General features: G+C 50.5%; 1 protein-coding gene across 6 annotated transcripts in view; it reads right to left on the bottom strand.

Moving 5' to 3' along the window:
* The window catches only part of IQCK (IQ motif containing K), a 143,873-nt gene that overhangs the window by 13,897 nt on the left and 105,126 nt on the right, over positions 1-24,850 (bottom strand). For 5 of the 6 annotated variants that reach the window (XM_045580368.1, XM_045580371.1, XM_036434430.2 and 2 more), the window contains 2 exons: positions 20,600-20,684; positions 3,948-4,059 (listed from right to left, as the gene is read on the bottom strand). In XM_045580368.1, coding sequence (XP_045436324.1) covers positions 3,948-4,059; positions 20,600-20,684 — 197 coding nt within the window. The remainder of the gene's footprint in view (positions 1-3,947; positions 4,060-20,599; positions 20,685-24,850) is intronic. The other variant, XM_045580369.1, reaches the window with a different exon arrangement.

Raw genomic sequence — 24,850 nt, 5'->3', positions numbered from 1 at the left:
TTGGGGCTGGGGACTCAGCCTCCCCAACCCCAAACCTCCTTGATTCCTTGGCCCATGGGCACTGCCTTGCTGGGTCCTGGCTCCCTGTCGGAAGCTGTGCCTGGGTCAGCATGCCCATTGGCACCAGGGTGACATTGACTAGGACAACTTGGCATGAGGTAGCCTTGGGTTCTCTGGCAGTAGGCAGGTGCTGTTCTGGCCCTGCTGGCTATGCTACCCTGCCTGAACCCGTTCATCTCAGCCTGGCTTTGCCTGTGCAGTAGAGAGAACACCCCCACCTCCCCCAGAGCAGCGGGAGGTCACACGGAAACAAGGCTGAGTGTGTGAATCACAGCCACTCATCAGCTCCAGACGCCCTTCCCGATCTAAGCACTGCATGCCCCAGGGCACCCAGGGCACTAGATGTGGGGTGGCCATGATGAGGTTGTGCCTTAAATCGCTCTTAAAACCCAACCCTAGTGGTTATGCTCTGTCATTAGTATCTACACTTAAAATTCTAGATTTAAAATCAGGGAAAGAATTTCTCTGGTTATCCCCCTCCCCCTCATCCCTCCAGGCTTTCCTGGCTCCCTCCTCCTGCATGTGCTGCTGAAGGATCCCATGTTCTGGTTGGGGAAGAGTGGTTCCCATCGCATCACAGGGTCTTCCTGAAGGAGAAGCCCTCGGAGTCAGTGTTCTGTCTTCACCATGTGGGCCTACCACTCACCATGCTTCTCTGTGATGTAGGAACACTGCTGAGACCCCCTGCACATCACATATAGTGAGGAAGGGCCAGGGCCAGGGCCACTGGCCTATCCTCCTTTCTTATGGAGACTATAGGTTATGTGACAGACCCTACTCCCTCTCTGCTTTGTCTGTAAGAAATCTACAATCCACCAGAGTAGGCCTTGGAGTTAAGTATTTTGTTTACTCCATTTAGTGGCTCTATCTTTTCCCTACTTAATTTTTTCCTTAACCTAATTACCACATATACTAAAAATAAGAAACTACAAACCACTTTAAAAAGGAGGTAGAGAATAAACAGGTAAACAAATAAAAGTAAACCATTTGTTTCCTTTGACAGGTCAGCCATCTTCACCCTCTTTCTTTAAAATATCAAGACGACATGATAAAGTCATTTAAAGATTATTGGTACACAAATAAATCACACACACACACACACACACACACACACACATACAATCTGATGCTATGGGAACACTCTATGGTTTCTTTCTTTCTCCTCTTACTAGATTTCCAATTAAATACGGATAGTCTGTTACAGAGCACAAAGGAAAACTGTTACTGACTATATGAAGCTAAAGACATAATTCAGAAGGTACTTTTGATGGCATCTCAAAAATGCCTTAGGTATCCTCTTTGGGATTATATTAGCGGCAATGCTTGTCACAACATTTTAAAATAATTCCTGCAACTGTCCCGATAGAGACTCAAGGATAATGTCAACAGCCTCTGTCCTGAAAGAAAATCTTGTTTGGGGTGCCTCTAACTCTGAGTAACATGAGACGGTTATAAATGACCACAGCCACCCAAAGCTGGCGCTGGGCCTCTGGCCTCCTGGCTGCGCCACCGTTGCCCAGGCAGTGAGCGTGGTGAGTGTATTCATACCACAGCACAGAGTGCAGTCTGAATAAGTGGCTTCCCCAGGAGAACAGTGTTTGTTTGCTGGGTTTGCACACAGATGGTTTGTGGGGTTTCTAAATGAAGTAAAAAAAAATAAAAAATGCTATTTTATTTGCCATCACTCTGCTTGTCTTTTTTTCCTTCTTTTATAAATGTATTTTTATTTATTTCAGAGATGGAGGGAGAGGGAGAGAGAAACATCAGTGATAAGAGAGGATCATTGATCAGCTACCCCCTACTAGGGATCAAGCCTGCAACCCGGCATGTATGTGCCCTGACCAGAAGTCAAACCGAGACCTCCTGGTTCATAGGTCAGTGCTCAACCACTGAGCAACGCCAGCGGGCTCTGCCTGTATTTTTTTGCAAATCTAAAGAAGGACTAACTTATGTTTCTATTCATTTTCAAATGGCTTCATCAGAGGTCTGTGGGTCTAATCACAGTGCCACCCTGGCTGAGGACTTCTCTCAATCTCCACAATAGCAACCAGATTCCTAAGGCTCAAATCTGGAAATAACTGTGCACAAGCTTGACAAATGACAGCATGGGGACATGCGATGGGACACTTAGTGGCAGGCAGTCCCTGCTCCTACACGGGAGCTTCGCTTAACACAACACAAACAGCAAGAACCTGATGCCCAGACACTGGACAAGAATATGCCGTGGTCAGGGGATTCCTGGGGTGTCTGGTGAGAACCCCTCAGGCATGTGCGAGCACAGGAAGTGCTCCCCCCAGGCGGTGGCCTTGGGCAAGTCCCTGGACCTCCCTTTCTTCATCTGCAGACTGAAGCCCAGGGATCCAACCACCAAGTACGCATAGACTGCCTGTTCTGTGCCAGGCTCTATGCCAGGTGCCATGCCAGGCCTGGGGCATCAGGCCAGTCTTGACATGGACCCCAGGGAACTGAGTAGGTGGCAGAAAGCAACCCCTGTGATGCGAAAGTACATGGGTATCGCAATGATACTCTCAAAACCACGTGTGAGAACCACGTGCCAGGACCTGTTCTGAAGATTCTCTCCTCTGACACTCCAACATCCATCTAGACAGATGCTTGTGTCAGTCCCACTCTGCACACAGCCCCCTGAGGCACGATGAGGCGGCTGGGTCAGGGTCCCCAGATGAAGTTGACGGGATTCCAAGACCACCTGGCTGACTCCTCAGGCGTGCAGACTGCCCTCCTCATGCCCTGAAGATCTGGGGACGTGTTTAGGGCACTATTGACCCCCGTCCTGCTGGCTGTCCTCCTGTCTGGATCAGGAGGAGAATGTGTGCTCTGCCCTGGCTGTTGGGCACTCACTCTCCACTCCCTGCCACATGGCACACCACCTCCATCAGCCAACAGAACCAGCCAACTCACAAGAGTAAGCACAACAGGGAGAAGCATGCCTGCTGCCCTCCTGGGTCTGAAACACAATTGCGTGGTCAGTTACAGCTCAAACTTCTTAACAAGGGATAGTGGACAAGAACCCCAACGTGCACTCCTGCACTGGTGCTGTGAGCCACTCATTAAAGCCTCACACTCCACTAACTCCTTCACCTGTTCACTCACCCATTCACTCATTCACTCCTTCACTCACTCACTCACTCACTCACTCATTCACTCCTTTATCTGTTCACTCACTCACTCACTCATTCACCTGTTCACTCACCCATTCACTCATTCACTCCTTCACTCACTCATTCACTCACTCCTTTACCTGTTGACTCACTCACTCACTCACTCCTTCACCTTTGCACTCATTCATTCACTCACTCACTCATTCACTCACTTACTCAATCATTCATTCACTCACTCATTCACTCACTCACTCCTTCACTTGTTCAGTCATTCACTCACTCACTCCTTCACCTGTTCACTCATTCACTCACTCACTCATTCACTCACTCACTCACTCACTCACTCCTTCACTGGTTCACTTGTTCACTCACTCACTCACTCATTTACTCACTTACTCATTCACTCACTCACTCCTTCACCTGTTGACTCACTCACTCACTCATTCAGCTAGTACTCATTTAGGCCCACTTTGTGGCAGGTTCTGGACTAGGGAAAGTCTTATCCTCATGGAGCTCACACTAGCAGTGAAGACAAATAGCACAACAAACAGCAAGTGCACTCACGATGAGCGGGCCTCTCCTGCCCAGAGCTCAGACCTGCAGCACCCACATGGTAAAGGGCACAAAGCAACTGGGGCCCAGCTCATCAGTGCCCATCCTGCTGCCCGTCAGACCAGGAACCTCAGCATTCACACGGTGCCAGGGCCCATCCCGAAACAGCAAGCCAGAGTCTCTGAGATGAGGCCTTGCCTCCACTCCGCGGCCCACCTTTCTGCTCTTGCTTGGCCCAGAAGAGTCTGACCCGCTCGCGGATGTGCTTGTCCTCGCGCAGCTTCTTCTGCCACTGACGCAGCTCCTGGATCTCAGGATCACAGCGAACCTGAAAAAAACCCCAAAGCGTGAGTTCCCCTGGAACTGAATGCCCCAAAACATGAGTTCCCCTTGAACCTGAACATCCCCAAATCATTAGTCCCCTTCCACTTGGGTGAACTCAGCTTGTTAGCCCCACATGGGACCCTACAAACCATCTGACAGCTTCTGGCTCCAATGAGCCATCTCTGCTCTAAAGTTTACATAAAGTGTGAGCATAAATACAGCGGGAGGCTTTGCAGTTCTGACGGAGGTGGGAATAGAAATATGATGGGGCCACATATGCAGTTTCAGATTTCCTTGCAGTCGCCTCTTAAATGTTAAAACAAGCTGCTGACTTTATATTTAAAATCATATTTTATTTAAGCTATGAGATCCAAAATGTCATTTCCATATGAAAGCATGACTGAAGGGTCCCAGGTTCAATTCTGGCCAATGGCATATGCCCAGGTTGCATGCACCATCCCCAACCCTGTGCAGGAGGTAGCCAATCAATGATTTTCATCATTGATGTTTCTCTCTCTCTCTCTCTCTCTCTCTCTCTCTCTCTCTCTCTCTCTCTCTCTCTCTCTCTCTCCCTCTCTGAAATCAATAAAAATGTTAAAATTAAATTAAAAATTACTTATAAAGTATATAATTATGCCAATTTCAGAGTCAAAGCAGCCCTACATGAATGTCATAGAACATGAGGTAATCACCAGACTCTTTCTGGTTACAGATCTGTGTTTTTTCTGTAGTTCTGAAAGCCTGATGTCATAGGAGTAGGCATCCTCAACATTCCTGGTCTGGGTAAGCCTAGACCCTCTTTTGGGCTAAACAAGATCATGCACAACTTTCCCCAGGCTTCTCTGTACCAGGGACTCAAGGCCACAAAACCCTTCGTCTCTGCACTCTAACACTGACACCCTCAACAGAACAGACCGGAGGGTCTCCTGGTTACTAAAGGAAGGTGGCACTGACTGTAGTCAGCAAGTCGGCTGGGCCTCGTTACAGTCAGGTTCTTTCTTTCTTTTTTTTTTTTTTAAATAAATTTTTATTGTTCATATTATTACAAATGTTCCTTCCCCCCCCCTTCTCACCCCACCCTCTGCCCTTTCCCCACCCCCCATTGTCCTTATCCATAGGTGCAGAGTTTATGTTCAGTCTCTTCCCACATCCCCCTCTCCCCTTTTCCCCAAGAATAAACAGTTCACTCCGCTTCCATCCCTCTGATTCTATTATATTCAACAGTTAATATTGTTCCTCAGATTTTTTTTTTTTTTTAGTTTCCTTGGTTTTTAGATTCACTTGTTGATAGTTACGTATTTGTTGTTCATAATTTTTATCTTTATTTACTTTCTCTTCTGAAAGAACCCCCTTCAGCAATTCACATAATTCTGGTTTGGTGGTGATGAACTCCTTTAGCTTTTTTTTATTAGTGAAGCTTTTTATCTGACCTTCGAATCTGAGTGATAGCTTTGCTGGATAGATTATCTTTGGCTGTAGGTTCTTGCTATTCATCGCCTTGAATATTTCTTGCCATTCCCGTCTGGCCTGCATGGTTTCTGTTGAGAAATCAGCTGACAATCGTATAGGTGCTCCTTTATAGGTAACTACCTTCTTTGCTCTTGCTTCTTTTAATATTCTCTCTTTGTCTTTTGCTCTTGGAATCTTAATTATGATTTGTCTTGGTGTGGTCCTCTTTGGATTCCTGTTGTTTGGAGTTCTGTGCGCTTCCTGGACTTGTAAGTCTAATTCTTTCACCAGGTGGGGAAAGTTTTCTGTCACTATTTCTTTCAGTATGTTTTCGATATCTTGCTCTCTCTCATCTTCTGGGACCCCCATAATTCTGATGTTGGTTCGCTTGAAGTTGTCCCAGAGGTTTCTTACATTATCTTCAACTTTCTGGATTCTCTGGCCTTCTTGCATCTGCGGAGGAGTGTCTTCTGGCTCTTTATGTTCCAAATCTTTGACTTGATTCTTGTGATCTTCCATTCTGTTTTTAGGACTCCATAAAATATTTTTTATTTCAGACAAAGTATTCTTTATTTCTTGTTGATCCCTTATTATTTCTAGTTGATCCCTTTTCATATCCTCATAGGTCTTGTTTATTTTATCGGCCTTTTCTAGGAGATTCTTGAACAACCTTATAAGTGTGGTTTTGAACTCTATATCCAGTTGCTTTTTGTCCTCCATTTCTTTCGTTTGTGATCTATTTGGTTTAGGCATTTTCGCAGGCAGCTTTCCTGATGGGGCGGGGTTTCAGGGTGGAGCCTACAGCCTTGGCTTCCTTCAGCCCCGCCCTATGTGATTCCTGAGACTCAGGGTCCTTCAGTACTTGTTGCGAGCGCCTCTGAGAGAAAGGTGCCCTCGATTTTCACCTGCTGCCAAACTGTCTATGCTCTCCCCCAATGAGTCCAGTATTGGGGTTCAGTTCAGTTGGTAGTGGGATTGGAGGTGGCGTTCAGAGCAGTCTGGAGCCCCTGTCTCCTTCCCGTCAGGGCAATCCCGCGGCACAGCTGGCCGGCCCTTCTCTGCGCGCAGTGTGCGTGCCTCCGGGACCTCCTTTCGCCGCTTCCCCTGAGTCCCGCCTTACAGCCCGGCTCTCTATGGATGAGCCTGGGTCCCCGGGGTCTGGCCTAGAATTGGGATTCAGAGCAGTTGGAGCTGGGCCCAGCACAGTCGGAGCTTTTCTCTCCTTCCCGCTTGGGACCACCAGCCAGGCACTCGGCCTCCCTCCTCTCCGGCTCTGTCCTCTCCGCGCGCGCCGCGTGTCTCCGTACCTTGGGCTTTTACAGCTCCTCCGCACTTCCTTCTGGTTTTCTCCTTGCTTCTTGTTGTAGAATTTCCAGTCAGTCGACTTTCCTGTAGTTCTGGGTAATGTCCATTTTATTGATATATTTTAGTTGTATTTTGTTGAAATTGTGTGCGGCTGCGGCTAGTTGCCTACCCGAGCAGCCATCTTGGATTCTCCTTTTAGTTGTTTTGAAATTGTTGTGCGAGGCGGCAACTTAGGTCAGGTTCTTTCTTTATACTTGGTTTATCTTGAGAGCTTGGAAGGGCACACAGAGTGTGGGTTTATCAGGGAGGGAGGAAATGGGTGCAAGGACTTTCCATCTCTACCCCATATCCTTCTGGGTTGGATTGGTCTGGACCAGAAACCCTTTATTGTTCTTGATTTCAATCAAACTAGAGGCTGTGCATAGGGGCCACAGAGGCAGGGGGTACCTCAGCCCAGCCTGTGCCCTCTTGCAGTCTCGGAGCCCCTGGGGGATATCTGACTGACATAGACCCACTCCTTGCTGGGTGCCACTGATCGCCCAGGTCCTGGGAGTCCAAGTCCAGGCTCTGCACTGAGGCAGCTGCCTTCCAGTGGTCTCCCCAAGCAGAGCTGGGCGGCCTTTCCCAGGAAGCCATGGCTTTTTGTTACAAAGTCCCTTTAACAATAAAGCATATCACAGTGTGACTTGGAAAAATGGAATTCCCCAATAGGTCACTTGGTGACAATTGAGATAAAATTCCTCCAACTTTTCTTGGTACTTGCTTACCCAACTCATCAGGGGATGACTAAGTTGTAAAAGCACTGAAGGTATTCAGTGACCTTTGCAATGATTTACAGGATTAAATTATAGGCCAGTTTGCTATGCCAAAGCCCATAGCACCGCACAATGCTTTGACTTTTTCCTTGCAGGAATACCCAGAACTGACATTTATGTGCGTACAGCTGCCCAGATGTTTCCAGTGTACAGTCAAGGGTGAGAGCCACTGCTCTGGACACTTAATGCCTTCACTGGTGGCTCAAAGCAGTCCCCACACCGGCAGTGTCAACATTGCCCAAGAGCTACATGGCCTGGCCTCCTGGCCCGGATACTCTGGGGGGATGGTCAGCAATCTGTGTGCTACCAGGCTCCCCAGAGAGCTGGGATGCAGCCTGTACGTGTGAGCAGCCTGATGCTGAGCCCGGCAATCCCGGCTCCCTGGGCCCAGCCCTAGACAGCTCTGCTGCTCTCCTCATCATGTGGGGGCATCTAAGCCCAGCTTAGCATCCAAGTGAGCCTCGGAGCAGGTTCCAGAGTCTGGCTTCAAGACTGGGAGCTTCCATTGCTGTCCCCTGGAAAGTTCCTTTCATCATGGAAGATGGTGCGTCTGGCTACTGCAGGATGAGAGCATGTGGAACCCTGAAGGCCTCAGTCAGGAGCCAGCACCAGGCCCCATGCAGGGGGTACAGGGCTGCGGCCAATTTAACCTCCCGTCCCCCCCTCCATATACCCCTAGTCACCACTGAGTGCAGCTCTGCAAGTGAGTCAGGGAGGAGTCAGTAGCTAACACACAGAATCCTGGGAAATAGTCCATTCTTTTGGTTTTAAGTCACTAAGATTTAGCAGTTTACACATTAACTTTGCCTCCAGGAGACTGGTTAGTCCTTTAAAGAAAGACTAGAGGACAGTTGGACCGTAGGCCAGCTGCTAGGGGCTCAGATCCACACTCTTGTTTCTTTTTATTTTAAACTAGAGGGCCCGGTGCACAAAATTCGTGCACAGGGTTGGGCGTCCTTCAGCTCAGCCTGCACCCTCTCTAAACCCTCCCCACACCCTGGGGGGATGAACTATTAACAGATGACAGCTCCACTGTTTCTTTCTTTTCATGCTTAAACTCATTGGAATTAGTAGATATTCAGAGTGTGTATGCATTTTGGGTGAAAGGAACCAACAGCAGGTTAGAAATCCCCAGACACCCACTGCATGTCTCCCCACTCGGCTCTCCGCCTTGGCGGGCAGCGGGGAACTGGTGTTTCCTCTCGTTCACCCGCTGCCAGCAGGATGGGCAGGCCCCACGAGAGCGAGGCTGTCAGGGCAGCCTCGCCCACGGGCGCCGGCACCCCCAGGGCACGTTCCTCCTCTGCAGTAGCCCCGACTCCCCCACCCCCCCACTCCCCCATTCCCCCACCCCGATTCCCTGCTAGGACGGACTCCTCGCCTCCTCTGGGTTCTCCATCTCGAATGCTGGCCTAAGGCATCTCAGCAAGGGCGCCGGGCCCACCAGTGTGTCTGTCCCGCCAGCCCCGCCTCAGCCCCGGCATCAGCCCCGGAGAGGAGGCCTGTCCCTGTCATCTCACAGACACCCTCAGCACCCAGAGCACCAGGGTCACAGACACCCTCAGCACCCAGAGCCCAGGCTCACAGACACCCTCAGCACCCAGAGCCCAGGCTCACAGACACCCTCAGCACCCAGAGCCCAGGCTCACAGACGCCCTCAGCACCCAGAGCACCAGGGTCACAGACACCCTCAGCACCCAGAGCCCAGGCTCACAGACACACTCAGCACCCAGAGCCCAGGCTCACAGACACCCTCAGCACCCAGAGCACCAGGGTCACAGACGCCCTCAGCACCCAGAGCACCAGGGTCACAGACGCCCTCAGCACCCAGAGCACCAGGGTCACAGACACCCTCAGCACCCAGAGCACCAGGATCACAGATGCCCTCAGCACCCAGAGCACCCAGAGCACCAGGGTCACAGACACCCTCAGCACCCAGAGCCCCAGGCTCACAGACACCCTCAGCACCCAGAGCCCAGGCTCACAGACGCCCTCAGCACCCAGAGCACCAGGGTCACAGACACCCTCAGCACCCAGAGCCCAGGCTCACAGACACACTCAGCACCCAGAGCCCAGGCTCACAGACACCCTCAGCACCCAGAGCACCAGGGTCACAGACGCCCTCAGCACCCAGAGCACCAGGGTCACAGACGCCCTCAGCACCCAGAGCCCAGGCGCTCTCTGAGGACATGGGGTGCCGGAGGGGCTGTGCAGGTCCCCTGGCGGGTGTGGGTGTGCTGGGCTGAGTGCTGGGCTGACGCCAGTGCGGTGGAGGGTTGGGGAGTGTGCGCATTGGATCCGGGACTGGAGCGGGTGCACGTGGGTGACAGCGCGCTGGGGGACATTCACACGGAGGTGGGGGTGGGGGAAGGATGTATGCACCAGAGGCCTGCGCCTGGGCCCTCATGGGTCTGCAAATCATGGTGCGGCCAGGAGGACGTCAATCTGGCCCGCCAAGGTGGCTGTCCCTGCGACCCTGTACCTTCTGGGCCAGGAGGCTGCACCAGGATCAGCCAGCAGAGAGGGTGAGGGCAAGGGCGGCCAGCTGACAGGGCTCCATAGATGACCAGCAAGCCCATCAGTCGTAGGAGTCACCGCTACCACAGCCCCCTTGTCGCTGGGGTCCTCCCAGACCCTGGGCACACAGGGAGTGGGCTGCCTGCGCGATGCCTGCGGTGCTGTCTGCCTCTGGAGCCAGGTGTGCTCTGAGGGCAGGTCTTCCTAAAGGCCTAGCTGGAAACAGCTAAGGGAGGGCGCCTCATGGCTGGTGGGACTGAGGGAAGTGGGGTGTGGCATGGAGGTGGTGCCTGCCCTTCTGTTAACTTACACAGGTGTTTTATACCGCAGCATGTGGCGGCAGTGGTTGAGTGGTGCCAAGCAGAGCTGAAGCAGTGCTTGTGGGCCGAGCTGAAGCAGTGCTTGTGGGCCATCAGGGGTGCTCACAGCTACACCTCCACCACGTGGGGAGTACAGGCCGCCTTCTGCCCGGCCTCTCTCCCCTGCTTCCGTCCCCGCTGCCACAAGTCCCTGCCCACCCGAGCCTGCTGCGCGCACAGCTTGCTGTTTGGTCATCTGTCCAGTCATTCAGGTCGTGACAGCCTCTGGCTTTTTATATATTAGGATAATACTTTATTGTTGAAAGTATTACATGCCCCCCCCGCCCCCCCCACCATTGACCCCTCCAGCCTGACCCACATCCCAGGCCTTCAGCACCCTATTGCCTGTGTCCATGGGTGATGAGAACATGCATATAAGATCTTTGGATGATTAACTACCACCCACCCATCCCACCCCCTTCCATCTGAGATCCCGCACTCTGCTCCATGCTTCTATGTTTCTGGATCTCTTTTGCTCTTCAGTTTATTTTGTTCACTAGATTCCACATATGAGTGAGATCATGTAATGCTTGTCTTTCTCTGACTGGCTTATTTCACTTAGCATAGTACGCTCCAGGTCCCTCCATGCTGTCTCAAAGGGTAAGAGATCCTTCTTTATTACAGCTGCATAGTACTCCATGGTGTAGATGTACCACAGCTTTTTATCCACTTGTCTGCTGATGGGCACTCAGGCTGTTTCCAGATCTTAGCTACTGTGAATTGTGCTGCTATGAACACAGTCCACACCCTCGTTTCATGCTGATGTCACAGCTAGAAGCTCTTTAGAAGTGTGAACAAGGGCTGTGCAGGTTATTTTCTGCTGTGCCCTACAGACTCTGCAGCTGGTTGTGCTGATGTGTAGTTTTCCCACTTATTCCTGGGAGTTAGGTTTATCAGTTTTTGCCATATATTTGGGATATGTTGTGACTGAGCAAATAAAAGGGGGCTTTACAGGCAGTCTGACAGGTTGCCTAAACATTTTCTGGGCAGAATCAGGAAAATCACTTACAGCTGTAACTTAACCAACCACAGGCCTGGTGGGGCAGGGGCAGGGCCTGCAGGGAGGCCCGGCCCCTCACAGCCTGAACGCACTATTTATAGTGCTGTGGCCTACCCCCCCCCCCCCCCCCCCCCCCCCGCCATGCCCTGAGGATTCCCTGAGAACTGGGCCTGGGAACTGGTGATAGAATCCAGGCGCCTGCATTTGGGACACGGCTGGAATCACGCTGGGACAGACAAAGGTCTTTCTGATTAGCTTGAAGACATTTTGAAAAACAGCAATTTCTTTGACAAGGAATAACAATATTAAGAAAAAGTATCAGGAAATGATCAGAAATATATTCTTAGGGAAGAAAATGCACAGATCTGATCAAGTCAACAAGCAGCTAGCAGTTGTGAGGCCTTCGCCCGGGCCAGGTGCTGTGCTGACCACTGACGTCCATCATCGATGCCATCACACCCCCCTGAGGCAGCACCTCTGTTACCTCCAACTCACAGGAAGGGGACTAAGCTGGGAAAATTCAGTAGCACAGGGAAGGTCCTGGGCTTGTGAGCTGGGTTCAAACAGCAGCCTGCCCCCACCCCCCATCCCTGACCCCTCCCTCCACAGCCTGACCCCTGACCCTGTCCCCTCCCTCCACAGCCTGGCCCTGTCCCCTCCCTTCCTCCATAGCCTGGCCCTGTCCCCTCCCTCCCTCCACAGCCTGGCCCTGTCCCCTCCCTCCACGGCCTGGCTTCCCCCTCCATAGTCTGTAACTACAGGGAAGACTCCCCGGAACCCTGCTCAGTGGGTCTGGGGTGAGGTCTAGATAGTGCATTTCCAACCAGTTGTCCCATGAAGATGATGCCCTGGTTAGCGCCACAATTTGAGTGGCAAGTGTAGCTATTATAATAGCTTCTTCCTGCTTCCACTGCTCTTCAGCTCCTAACAGTCTCTTAACTCTCTACAGCAGCCAGAGTCACTGTAAGTCTCCACTGCTGCTTTGTCAATGAACCCGCAAGATTGGCATCTTAACCCACAAACACTCATTATCCTGGACATTTTCTGAGGGTCAGGAGTTGACTGGGACTCAGGGTTGCATGAGGGCACGGTCAAGGTGCAAGTGGACAGCGGCCGGGGCGGGGGAGCTTGGCCAGATGGAGTGGGACTCCCTCCCGGGCTGCAGTCTGGAGGCCTGGCTTTCTCACGGAGGTGTCTCTGGAGGGCTGTCCATGCCATGGCAGCTGGCTCCCAGAGGAAGAGGGAGAGATGAAAACTGCAGAGCCTTGGTCACCTGGTCTCCGAAGTGGCTTGCCCTTCCTCCTCCCACGGTGCCCCTCCCACTTCCATGCCGCGGAGGAAGCTTCCCACAGCCCAGGCACCTTCGCACTGTGACAAAGGCCAGTGACACCCTCAAGAGACTTTTTTCAGGTGTCATACCTGGGAGATTAACAAGCACAGCTGCAGGGTGAGGTTCCTGGTACACAAGCGTCCCCCCACAGAAGTCCGTGTCTGAGTGCCCACGGACGTCCCCAGGAAGGAGCTATAAAATGAACAATACAGTTTGGTGTTCATTTTCACATGCCTCACTAGCGAGAACCTTTAAGGTTCATTTACTCACCAAAATATCGACAAAGTGCCTGATGTGTGCCAGACAGCTAGGGTACAGGACGAACAAGTCAAGCAGCCTTACCCTCGTGGCCCCCTTCTTAAAGTCAGGGTGAGGCAGTAGACAAGTGGGTATCAATGTGTGGTAAGTGACAGGCAGAAAGCGCAGGCTACAAGAGGGCAGTGCAGCGAATGAAGAGAGTGCTGTTTTGGAAAGTGTTTTAGAAAGGGAGACCAGGAAGGACATTCAAGAACTCCGAGTGAAGCAGGAAAGGGACCCTGAGGGACAGCTGCAGACCAGGAACAAACAGCAGGTGCAAAGCCTGGGGATGGGCATGCTTGGGGCCTGCGCAGCACAAGGAGGAGACTCGCAGGCTTTAACGAGATTCCCCAGCAAGGAAAACAGACCGGTAACCCCGTAGTTACAGTGACATAGCTAATACTGGCTGTGCACTGACCGTCGGACCCAGTCTGCATAGGCAGGAACCATCATTATTCCATCTACAGACAGGGAACCGCGTTCAGCAGCTAAATAACCAAACACAGTCAGAAGTCAGCAGACAGACCTTAGGATCCACGCAGATCTGCCTGCTGCCAGAGCCCCCTTTTTAACAAGTCACCATAAGACCTATTGCACATTGAAAGACTAAAACACGTCTTTCCATTCAGCTGTAACATTCAAGAGCAAAAAAGGGAAGCTAAGGATGAGAATGTCAAGCGATCTTTCACACACATAAAATTGTCCTGCCCACGCCCGCCAGCCTGCCAGCAGCCTAACTGGGCAAGTGCCTGCCTCCTCTGAGCACAGAGCCCCTTGTTGGGGTCTCTTCTTTCTGCCAGAAATCTGGGAGAAACAACAAACCTCTCCTTTGTATTCTTTGAAGCGCCTTTTCATAGTTGCTTGGTTTTTATCTTGGGCTGTTTTCATTATCTATTCTCTACCTAACTATATAGGTCATCTCTAAATAGAGAGAAGTGGCCTTTCAGGGGAATAATCAACATCAACAAAATCAAACCCACTTGAACTCGGCTCTCTCCCCCCTTCTTTTCTTGTGGTGAGATGTACACAACATAAAGCACACCAGCTCAGGCCCTGAGGGTGCGGGGCAGTGGCACTGAAGGCATTTCTAGTGTTGTGTAGCCAAAGCCACTGTCCATCCCCATGGCCTTTTCATCTTGCAAAATGGAAACTCTGTTCCTATGAAACAGTAACTATATTTTCCACCTCCCAGCATCCACTGCGTTTCCTGCCTTTATGATTCTGACTCTCCCAAGAACTGCACCTGAGCGGAGTCACACCTGAGTGGTTGTCTTCTTGTGACGAGGCTGTCACTGAGCATGAGGTCTCGGGGTTATGCATCCTGCAGCATCTCAGAACTGCTCTCCTTTTTAAGGCTGAATAATTTACCATCTTATGTATATACTAGAGGCCCAGTGCACAAGATTTGTGCATTGGGGGGTGGTCCCTCAGCCTGGCCTGCACCCTCTTGAATCGGGGACCCCTCGGGTCTGACTGCCGGTTTAGGCCCAATCCCTGTGGGACCAATCACCCCCAATTGCCCTCCCCTGCCGGCCCAATGGCCCTCAATGGCCTTCTCCTGTAGGCTATTTGTTGCGGCCATCTTGTGACAACGTGGGGAGGGCCATCTTGTGATGATGTGAGGCCGTCACACGAGGACACAAGTGCCACCTAGGCTTTTACTACCATAGTATAGATGATTACATGTTGCTTATTCAGCTATTAATGGGATCTTGGGTTGCTTCCACGTGTTAGCTATTGCGAATGAAGCTGCTCTGAACCGGTGTGTACAAATGCCTGAGACCTTCTTTCTTCTTCTTCTTCTTCTTTTTTTTTTTTTTTTTAATATATTTTATTGCCGGGACCGGTTTGGCTCAGTGGATAGAGCGTCGGCCTGCGGACTGAAGGGTCCCGGGTTCGATTCCGGGCAAGGGCATGTACCTTGGTTGCGGGCACGTCCCCAGTGGGGGCTGTGCAGGAGGCAGCTGATCGATGATTCTCTCTCATCAATGTTTCTAACTCTCTATCCCTCTCTCTTCCTCTCTGTGAAAAATCAATGAAAAATATATTTAAAAAAATAAAAAATAAATATATTTTATTGAGTTTTTACAGAGAGGAAGAGAGAGTGATAGAAAGCTAGAAACATTGATGAGAGAGGAACATCGATCAGCTGCCTCTTGCACACCCCCCACTGGGGACGTGCCCGCAACCAAGGTACATGCCCTTGCCCGGAATCGAACCCGGGACCCTTCAGTCCGCAGGCCGATGCTCTATCCACTGAGCCAAACCGGTCCCGGCAATAAAATATATTAAAAAAAAAAAAAGGTCTCAGGCATTTGTACACACCGGTTCAGAGCAGCTTCATTCACAATAGCTAACACGTGCCCACAACCAAGGTACATGCCCTTGACCAGAATCGAACCCGGAACCCTTCAGTCCGCAGGCCGACGCTCCATCCACTGAGCCAAACCGGTTTCGGCTGAGATGTTCTTTTAATTATTGTGTGTGCATACCCAGAAGTAGAGTCACCGGGTCCTGTCCTATTTTAATTTCGTGGACCCTCCATACTGTCTTCCGTAGTAGCCTTACCAAATACATGTGCATGAGCTTTCCAATGTCCCTGAGTCCTATCAGCATTTGCAGCTTTTTGTTTTACATGGATGTGAGGTGGTTTTTCATCTCCATGACCTTTCCTAATGCTTGGATGATGCTGAAAATCCTTTCATGTACTTATCAGCCATTCATATATTTTCTTGGAATAAATGTATTTTCAAGTCCTTTGCTTATTTTATAAACAGATTTTCTTTGTCGTTGCATTTTGGGAGTTCTCTGTATATTCTGGATATTAATCCAGCCTTAAAAAGAAGAGCAGTTTTGAGATGCTGCAGGATGCATAAGCCCGGAGACCTCATGCAATGGTGGGTAGTATATTATGATAGACAAAGTTTTTATGTTTTCATAAAGTCCAACTTGCCCATTTGTTGTTGTTGTTGTTGTTACCTGTGCCTTCGGTTCATATACAAAAATCACTGCCAAATCCAGAGCCATGAACTTTGTCCCATGTTTTCTTCTAAGCATTTTACTGTTTTGGTCTTAAATTTAGGTTCTTGACCCATTTTTTAGTTCATTTTTGTACATAGTTTTAAATAAAGACCCAGCTCATTCTTTGGCATGTGGACATCCAGTTTTCCCAGCAACACTTATTGAAAAGACTAAGTGTTCCCACTGAATGGTCTTGGCACCATTTGACCATATGTGCGAGAGTTTATTTCTGGGCTTTCAGTTCTATTCTGCTGATCCGAATGTCTGTCTTTCTGCCACTACCACACTGTTTTGGTGATTGTAGCTTTGGAATAAGTTTGAAATCAGGGAGAATGAGTTCTCCAGTTTTGTTCCTTTTCCAAGATTGTTTTGGCCATTTGGGATTCTTTGAGATTCCAAGTGAATTTTAGGATGGGTTTTTCTATTTCCACAGAAGGCCCAATATTTATTTTATAATGACTGCATTATTGAATTATTGAACAATATTCAATACATTTTATTTAAAAGATGTAGTATGGTTTCAGAAAGAAAACTCTCAGATTCTGAATCAAAACCTAGTGTTTCTAAACTGTCTCCTAGCTCAGTCCTCGCTGTCTCGCCAGCTCCCACCAGTAAGGAGGGCTCCCGCCCTGTGGGTCTGCCGCTGCGTGGCAGGGAGGCTCACAAAAAATAAATATGCTGTTTCCAGGTCTTAGCTATGGTGAATTGTGCTGCTATGAACATAGGGCTGCATATATCCTTTCTGATCGGTGTTTCTAGTTTCTTAGGATATATTCCTAGAAGTGGGATCACTGGGTCAAATGGCAGTTCCATTTTCAGTTTTTTGAGGAAACTCCATACTGTTTCCCACGGTGGCTGCACCAGTCTGCATTCCCACCAGCAGTGCACGAGGGTTCCTTTTTCTCCACAACCTCGCCAGCACTTGTTGTTTGTTGACTTGATGGTAGCCATTCTGACAGGTGTGAGGTGATACTTCATTGTCAATTTAATTTGCATTTGTCTGAAGATTAGTGATGATTACCATTCTTATGTCTGTTGGGAGAGTGTCTATTCAGGTCCTTTGCTCATTTTTAAATTGGTTTGTTTTCCTGGTGTTCAGTTGTATAAGTTTTTATAAATTTTGGATATTAACCCCTTATCAGATGTGTCATTGGGGAATATATTGTCCCATGCAGAGGGCTCCCTTTTCCTCTTGCTGGTGGCTTCCTTTGTTGTGCAGAAACCTTCTAGTTTGATGTAGCCCCCTTTGTTTATTTTTCTTTTGCTTCCCTTGCCTGAGAAGACATATCAGAAAAAATGATTGCTACAAGAATGTCCTAAGTGCCCACCTGTAGATGAGTGAATAAAAAAGTTGTGGAACATTTACACAATGGTATACTATCTGGCCTTTTGCATCATGGATGGACCTGGCTACATGACATAAGCCAATCAGAGAAAGACAAGTACCATGTGATTTCTCTTTTATACGTGGAATCTAATAAACGAAATAAACTAACAAAATAGCAACATATGCATAGACACAGAAAAGAGAAGGACAGCTGTCAGAAGGAGGGGTGGGAGCTGGGTGAAAAAAGGTGAAGGGATTAAGCAAAAAATAAACAAAACAAAACCCATCACAGACATGAGGTGGTGATGGCCAGAGGGGAGGTGGGTTAGGGCAGAAGAGCGTGAAAGTGCAATAAAGGTGACTCGAGGAGACTTGACAGGGTTGTGCGTGCTGACGAACAAACAGGAAAAACAAACATCAAGACTTCACAGACACAGACAACCGTGGTGGTTGGGGCGGGGGAGGGTAAAGGGTTATGGGGATCCAGCATGGTGATGGAAGAAGATCCGGCTTTGGGTGGTGGGCACACAATGCAATGTGCTATAAAAATCATACACCTGGAACCTATACAATTCCAATAGCAATGCCACCCCAAAAGTTCAATTTAAAAAAATGAAGTGTGTATCTAGTGGCCATTCAACCTACTTCCCGGCTCCTCAGAGCCTCTGAGGTCCGCAGCACACACCCCACACACCTGGGCACAACAGTGCTGCCTGCGCATGTCCCTAAGCAATGTCACACACCGCCTTCCCCAGCACACTTCACACTCACAATCTCTTCCTCTCCCCACTCTGCCATCAAAACCTATGCTTAGGGCACACCTGCGTGCACTGTTGGTACCTACAAACAGGTCTAAGCTAGAGTCCCTCCTCTCCAGAAGATAATTCAGCAATAATGATGAAACTCTGAAAAAGGGTGCTTACTCTTGGAGCTTCTAGCAATCAATCTTACACAGAAAATCAGATAAGTGCACAAAGATACACGAAGAAGGATTTTTTCATAATATATTTTACATGGGAGAGAAAACTAGAATGTCCAACCAACTGGGATAACTAAGTCATGGTTGGATTTAGGCACAGAAAGGTTCTCAGAGAGCCTTTGAACTGCTGAGCCAGATCTCTGTGTGCTGAGCAGATACTCCCAACACATCACTAAGGCAGAGGCAGGCACAGAGCAGTGTCAATGCCATCAATAGTGTAAAAAAATTCCTCCATGAACAGGAAAGATTCTTTTATGGATCATCTGCTTTCTCCACATGGCAATGTACTACTTAAATAATTCAAATTATGTTGTAGAGGACCCTGCTCCGTGGGTGAGCTTCCCTCCTGCTCCGCTTCCTGCCAGCCTGGCCAGTCTCTCCTAGCACACCTCAGTGGCAGCTCTGCATGGTGGACCCAGAGTTTTATTTTGTACCTATAATCTCCTTCATGCACAAGTGATCGAGAGCTGGAAATGTCTATGTTGTCATTGTGATTGCTAGGGCTCCAGACTGTGGCAGAATCCCTATGAGAGGTCTCCTGGTCCGGCTGGATCCAGGTGCTCCAGCCCCGTCCTCAGCTCCGCCCTCCTGCCTCGAAGCTCGGCTGCCTCTGGTCACCTCTGCACAGGCTCTTCACACAGAGGCCAGGCGTGTGCCGGCAGCAGAGAGAGCTGCTCTATTCCAACAACTCCTCTGAGGCCCCAGAATGGAGCTGCGGCGGGTGGGAGAGGAAGAGGCCGGAGGGGGTCTGGCTGGGGCCCTGCTCATTGGGAGCACCTCCCTCAGCAGGTGGCGCACCTGAGTGTCCTGCTGGCCCAGCCCTCCACAGCTCCAGAGCAGTTGGGAGCCAGCAGTCCCAGATTGTGAGAGGGATGTCTGACTGCTGGGTTAGGCCTGATCCCTGTCTGGCAGTCACACATCCCCTGAGGGGTTCCAGATTGGAGAGGGTGCAGGCTGGGCTGAGGGATACCATCCCCTACCCAGTGCATGAATTTCGTGCACCAGGCCTCTAGTATACTATAATAATGATAAACTGGAAACTAATAGAAAAGTGGTTAGGAAGATGAGTTTTAAAAGAAAAGGTTAATTTCTGTATGTTAGGTATTTACATTATTCTATGTATTAAGATTTGGAAATGTTTACACAAAAATGTGAACAATGGTAATATTTTAAAAAATATTTTTATTGATTTCAGAGAGGAAGGGAAAGGGAGAGAGAGAAACATCAATGATGAGAGAGGATCATGGATCGGCTGCTTCCTGCATACTCCCTATTAGGGATTGAGCCCGCAACCTGAGCATGTGCACTTAGCTGGAATCGAACCCGAGACCCTTCAACTGTAGGCCGATGCTCTATCCACTGAGCCAAACTTGAGCAACAATGATAATCTTTTGGTGAGAGAGTTACCTGTGACTTTTTTATTTGCTTTATATGAATATCTGGATTTTTGAATTTTCTTTTCTAAAACGAACATGTATTGCTGTCTGTCTGTACGTAACACTAGAGACTGGAATCACAAAATTTGTGCATCCTTCCTCTGGCTGCCGGGACTGGCTTCCCTCTGGCACCCGGAACCCGGGCTTCCCTCCAGCCGCCATCAGGCACCCAGGACCCAGTTTCATCCAGAAGGTCGTCTGGTCTAATTAGCATATTATACTTTTATTAATATATATATATATTTTAATCCTCACCTGAGGATTTGTTTTTATTGATTTTTAAAATTGATTTTAAAAAGAAAGGATGAGAAACATTGAAGTGAGAGAGCAAAATTGATCAGTTGCACCTGGCCCAGGAATAAGCCTGCAACCTAGATATGTGTGTGCCCAGACCGGGAATTGAGCCCACAATCTTTTGGCATAAGGGACAATGTTCCAAACAACTGAGCCACCTGGCCAGGGCTGTTATATTATTTGTTAGGTAACACTGGCCAGTCAACCCAATTTTAAAAGATTGGAGGGTATTTTTAATGATAATTGCTAAATAAATTTTGGTAAAAGTTCTAAACTCGTGAGAAGTATTTACAGAGAACCCTATTTCTGAAGTCCGGGTGTCAACTGTAATATCCTGTTTCCAATCCGTCTCTTCCCCAGGGGCTCTCACACCAGAAAAGCCTAGCACCCGCACGCCACTGCGGCCAGGACTCACCACGTAGGCTCTCCAGAAGGACTGGATGCTCAGCGCCGCCTCCTCTTCTGTCAGCAGCAGGGACAGTGGGATGGGCGGCCGTGGGCTGGAAAGCAAGAAGATGGCCATGTGCCCCTAAGAACGTCCTTCCGCTTCAGCAAGGCCTCTGACAGGGCAGAGGCCTCACGGAGTAAGTGCATTCACTTCTGATAGAAAAGCTTAGACATGAATTAACATGTTTTTATTTCAACCAGCATAATCTTAAGTCAGTGCTAGTCTGCTCTGCTTTGAAGGACTGAGGTTGGTGAATGTACAATTAGTCCTGAAGGCGCAACACACTTATTGACATGAGTCCATGGAGACAGAGCCGACACCGAGCAGAAGGGCTTTGACACACTGCAGTGTGACTGACATGTAATGAAAGGCTCCTCCCCTAACTTTGTAGTGAAGGGAAATTAAGGAACCTATTTCCTGAAAGAAAAATGTTAGAATTTATCTCTGATCAGTGTACATTCCAGTTTAATGTGGCATAAATTCAAGAATATATGTATCTCAATAATTTCTACTACATCTTTTAAAAAATACTTTTAAAAAGATGTAGTAAGGGATGCAGTTGGACATCCCTTTCACAATCCAGGACTGCTGGCTCCCAACCGCTCACCTGCCTGCCTGCCTGCCTGATTGCCCCTAACTGCTTCTGCCTGCCAGCCTGATCACCCCCTAACCATTCCCTTGCCAACCTTATTTATGTCTATCTGCTTCCCTGTCAGCTGGATTTCCCTTAACTGCCCTCCCTGCCGACCTGGTCAGCCCTAACTGCCCTCCCCTGCCGGCCTGGACACCTCTAACTGTCCTGCTCTGCAGGCCTGGTCACCCCCAACTGCCGTCCCCTTCTGGCCCAGTAACCCCTAATGGCCCTCCTCTGCTGGCCCAGTCATCCCCAAATGTCCTTCCCTGCCAGCCTGGTTCCCCCCAACTGCCCACTCCTACAGGCCTAGTCCTTTCCAACTGCCCTCCCCTGCCGGCCTGATCACCCCTAATTGTCCTTTTCTGCTGTCCTGGTCACCCCTAACTGCTCTCCTGTGCTGGCCTGGTTGCCCCCAACTGCCATCTCCTTCAGGCCTGGTTGCCCCCTACTACCCTGCTCTGCAGGGCTGGCCCCCCCACCCCGCAACTGCCCTCTCCTGCAGGCCTGGTCCCCCCCACAACTGCCTTCCCCCTGCAGGCCTGATCCCCCCCCCCCTGAACTGCCATCCCCTGCAGACACAGTCACCCCCAACTACCCTCCTCTGCTGGTCTGGTCCCTCCCAACTGCCCTCCCCTGCCAGCCTGATCGCCCACAACTGCCCTCCCCTGCAGGTCTGGTCACCCCTAACTGCCTTCCCCTGAAGATCATCTTGTAGTGGCTATCTTATGTTCACATGGTGGTGGCCATCTTGTGTATTGGAGTGATGGTCAATTGGCATTTTACCTCTTTATTAGATAAGATAGAGGCCCAGTGAACAAAATTCATGCTCAGGGTGAGGGGAGTCCCTTCAGCTCAGCCTGCATCCTCTCCAATCTGGGTCACCTTGGGGAATGTCCCTGGGATCGGGCCTAAACTGGCAGTCAGAAATCCCTCTCACAATCCTGGACCACTGGCTCCTAATTGCTCACCTGCCTGCCTGCTCACCCCTAACTGCCCCTCCTGCCAGCCTGATCACCCCTGACTCCCCTCCACTGCCAGCCAGGTGCCCCCAACTGCCCCCTCACTGCTAGCCTGATTGCTCCTAACTGCCACCCCCCCCACCGGCCTGGTCATCCCCAAATGCCCTCCACCATCCTACTCACCCTCATTGCTCCCCCCCGCCAACATAATTGCCCCCCAACTGCTCCCCCTGCCAGCCTAGTCACCCCCAACTGTCCCCCCCCTACTGGTCACCACTTATTGCCCCCCCTTCCTGCCTGGTTGCCCCCCCCCCCCCCGCTGGCTTGTTTGCCCTCAAATGCCACCCCCTGCCAGCCAGGTCACCCCTCAAGGCCCCCCCCCCCCCCCCAACAGCCTGGTCGCCCCAAGCAGCCTACTGTTCAGTCATTTGGTCATCCCTCACTAACCCCCCTGCTGGCCTGGTGATAGGCAGCCATCTTGTGAGGGCATGAGGGTTAATTTGCACATTATTTCTTTATTATATAGGAGGCCTAGAGGCCCGGTGCATGAAATTTGTGCACGGGGGGCGGGGGATCTGTCAGCCTGGCCTGTACCCTCTCGCAATCCGGAACTACTGGTTCTTAACTGCTTGCCTGCCTATCTGCCCAATCGCCCCTAACCACTCAATGCCTGCCTGATCACCCCTAACTTCCTCTGCCTGCCTGCCTGATCACCCCTAACTTCCTCTGCTTGCCTGCCTGATTGCCCTTAACTACCTCTGCCTTGGCCCCTGTACCCGGGACCCTGGCTTCTTTCCCTCTGGCCGACCGCAGGCACCAGGAACCCTATGAGGCTGCGGCTTCACCCGGGCCAGCTGATGGCACCCAGGACCCCAGATGGCTTTGTCAAGAAGGATGTCTGGAATGATGTCCAGAAGACGTCTGGTCTATATGGTCTAATTAGCATATTACCTTTTTATTAGTATAGATAGATAGTAGAACAAGCACAGCTGGTGGGGGGTGTGCAGTAGACAGCCGATCAATGATTCTCTCTCATCATTGATGTTTCTATCTGTCTCTCCCTTTCCCTCTCTGAAAGCAATAAAAATATATTTAAAACAAAACAAAAGCATGGCTAAATTCTTTTTCTTTTCTCCTAAAGCTTTCTAGAGATCCGAACTGCTGATAAGAACTTACAAGCCTGAATCAGTGTTGGTTCCTTATGTTTCCCCAAAACACAGCAACCTCTGCAGAGCAGAAGGAGACCATTTCAGACGCAGTTCACACACACAGTCTCTGCGAGTCCTTGGCCGCACAGAGGCTGTGCCAGGGCAGGAGCCTCATACCTGGCTTTGGACGCTAGGGACCCCCAATGCCCTAGCCTTGACTCCCTAGGATGCCATCACTTGACTGTAAGCCCATGCACAGAGAAGCTGAGTAAGCTGCCCATGGTCACACAGCTTCTAGTGCCTTAGTCAGGGCCCAGGCTCCCTTCCAATGCCATGCTCACACCAGACCTCAGCAGGGCAGACATTGGCAGCAGCCAGTCTGGCACAGATGGCCAAGTTGATTGGCAAAAATGCAGGATCCAACTTAAAAATCACCACCCCCCACCACCTCCATAAAAACCTTGCCCTGCGCACATGTCTGTGTGAAGGCAGGAATGCTCTCTAGAATTATTCCAGAATCAAAGAGATCCAATCCAGGAGCAGCATGCAGGCCTCGAAGACACGGAGTGAGCAGTGCCTCTGAGGCTGCCTCCTTGGCCGCAGCCTGTCCTCCTGGAGCCTCTTCTACTTCTCATGCCCGTGAGGTGGCCCTCTCCCTACTGCTCTGTCCCTTTTTTGGGAAGGATGTGGGGCTTTCTCCTTCATGGCCTGCTTGTTCCCATTCTCCCTACCGGCAGGCATTCTTTGGGCTGCGAGGGAGCATCCATGTTTTTCTGGAGGCAGGCCCTGGAGATGTGTCAGCTCCCGGCTTTCCACTTAATGCCTCTTTTCGCCCACTGTCCTTATTCTGGGACATTAACAAATCCCACCCCGAAAGGAACTCTCCTTCATCAGTTAAAAGCCAGCAGCTTCTAGGAAGACCTGTTCCCCAGGCCCGGGTGCCAGCAGGGACGGGGAGAGTGATACTGGTGTCCTGCTGGTGTCCACCTGGGCCCCGGAGCCCTCCCTCAGCCCCTCCTGTGCTCAGCCATGCGGCCTCCCCCTCCCCATGGGCCCTCCCCGTCGTGTCCTCCTGCGCCAGCCAGGGTGCTGTGAAGCAGCAGGTGGCTCTCTCTCAAGGGCACCCCAAGGGGCAGAGAGCCCAACTCTAAGCCTGATTGTTCAAGGGTGAGGGCTGACCTGCCCTGGGCTGGGAGTGTCTTTTCCTAATTTGCTTAGAGGCACCTTAGGGCTGGGGCCCTGACACCTCTTTTCCTAACCCCCTTGTTCTTTCTTCCCGTCTCTCTGCGACTGCTAGCGAGAGATGCTCTCTGCGTCCATCAGGGCCCAGGCGGTCTGTGCACCCTCCTTTCTAGTCGTTGGCCACTTTGGAGAGAGAGCTCTGTGGGTATCCAAGTAACACCCGGACCAAAAGCCCACCAGGGCAGACATGGCCGATTCGCTCCTCAAGGCCATCGGCACTTGGGACCAGCTGGGC

Source organism: Pipistrellus kuhlii, unplaced genomic scaffold (assembly GCF_014108245.1).
Source record: "Pipistrellus kuhlii isolate mPipKuh1 unplaced genomic scaffold, mPipKuh1.p scaffold_m20_p_122, whole genome shotgun sequence".
Lineage (NCBI taxonomy): Eukaryota > Metazoa > Chordata > Mammalia > Chiroptera > Vespertilionidae > Pipistrellus > Pipistrellus kuhlii.
This window is presented reverse-complemented; position numbering and strand designations above follow the sequence as displayed.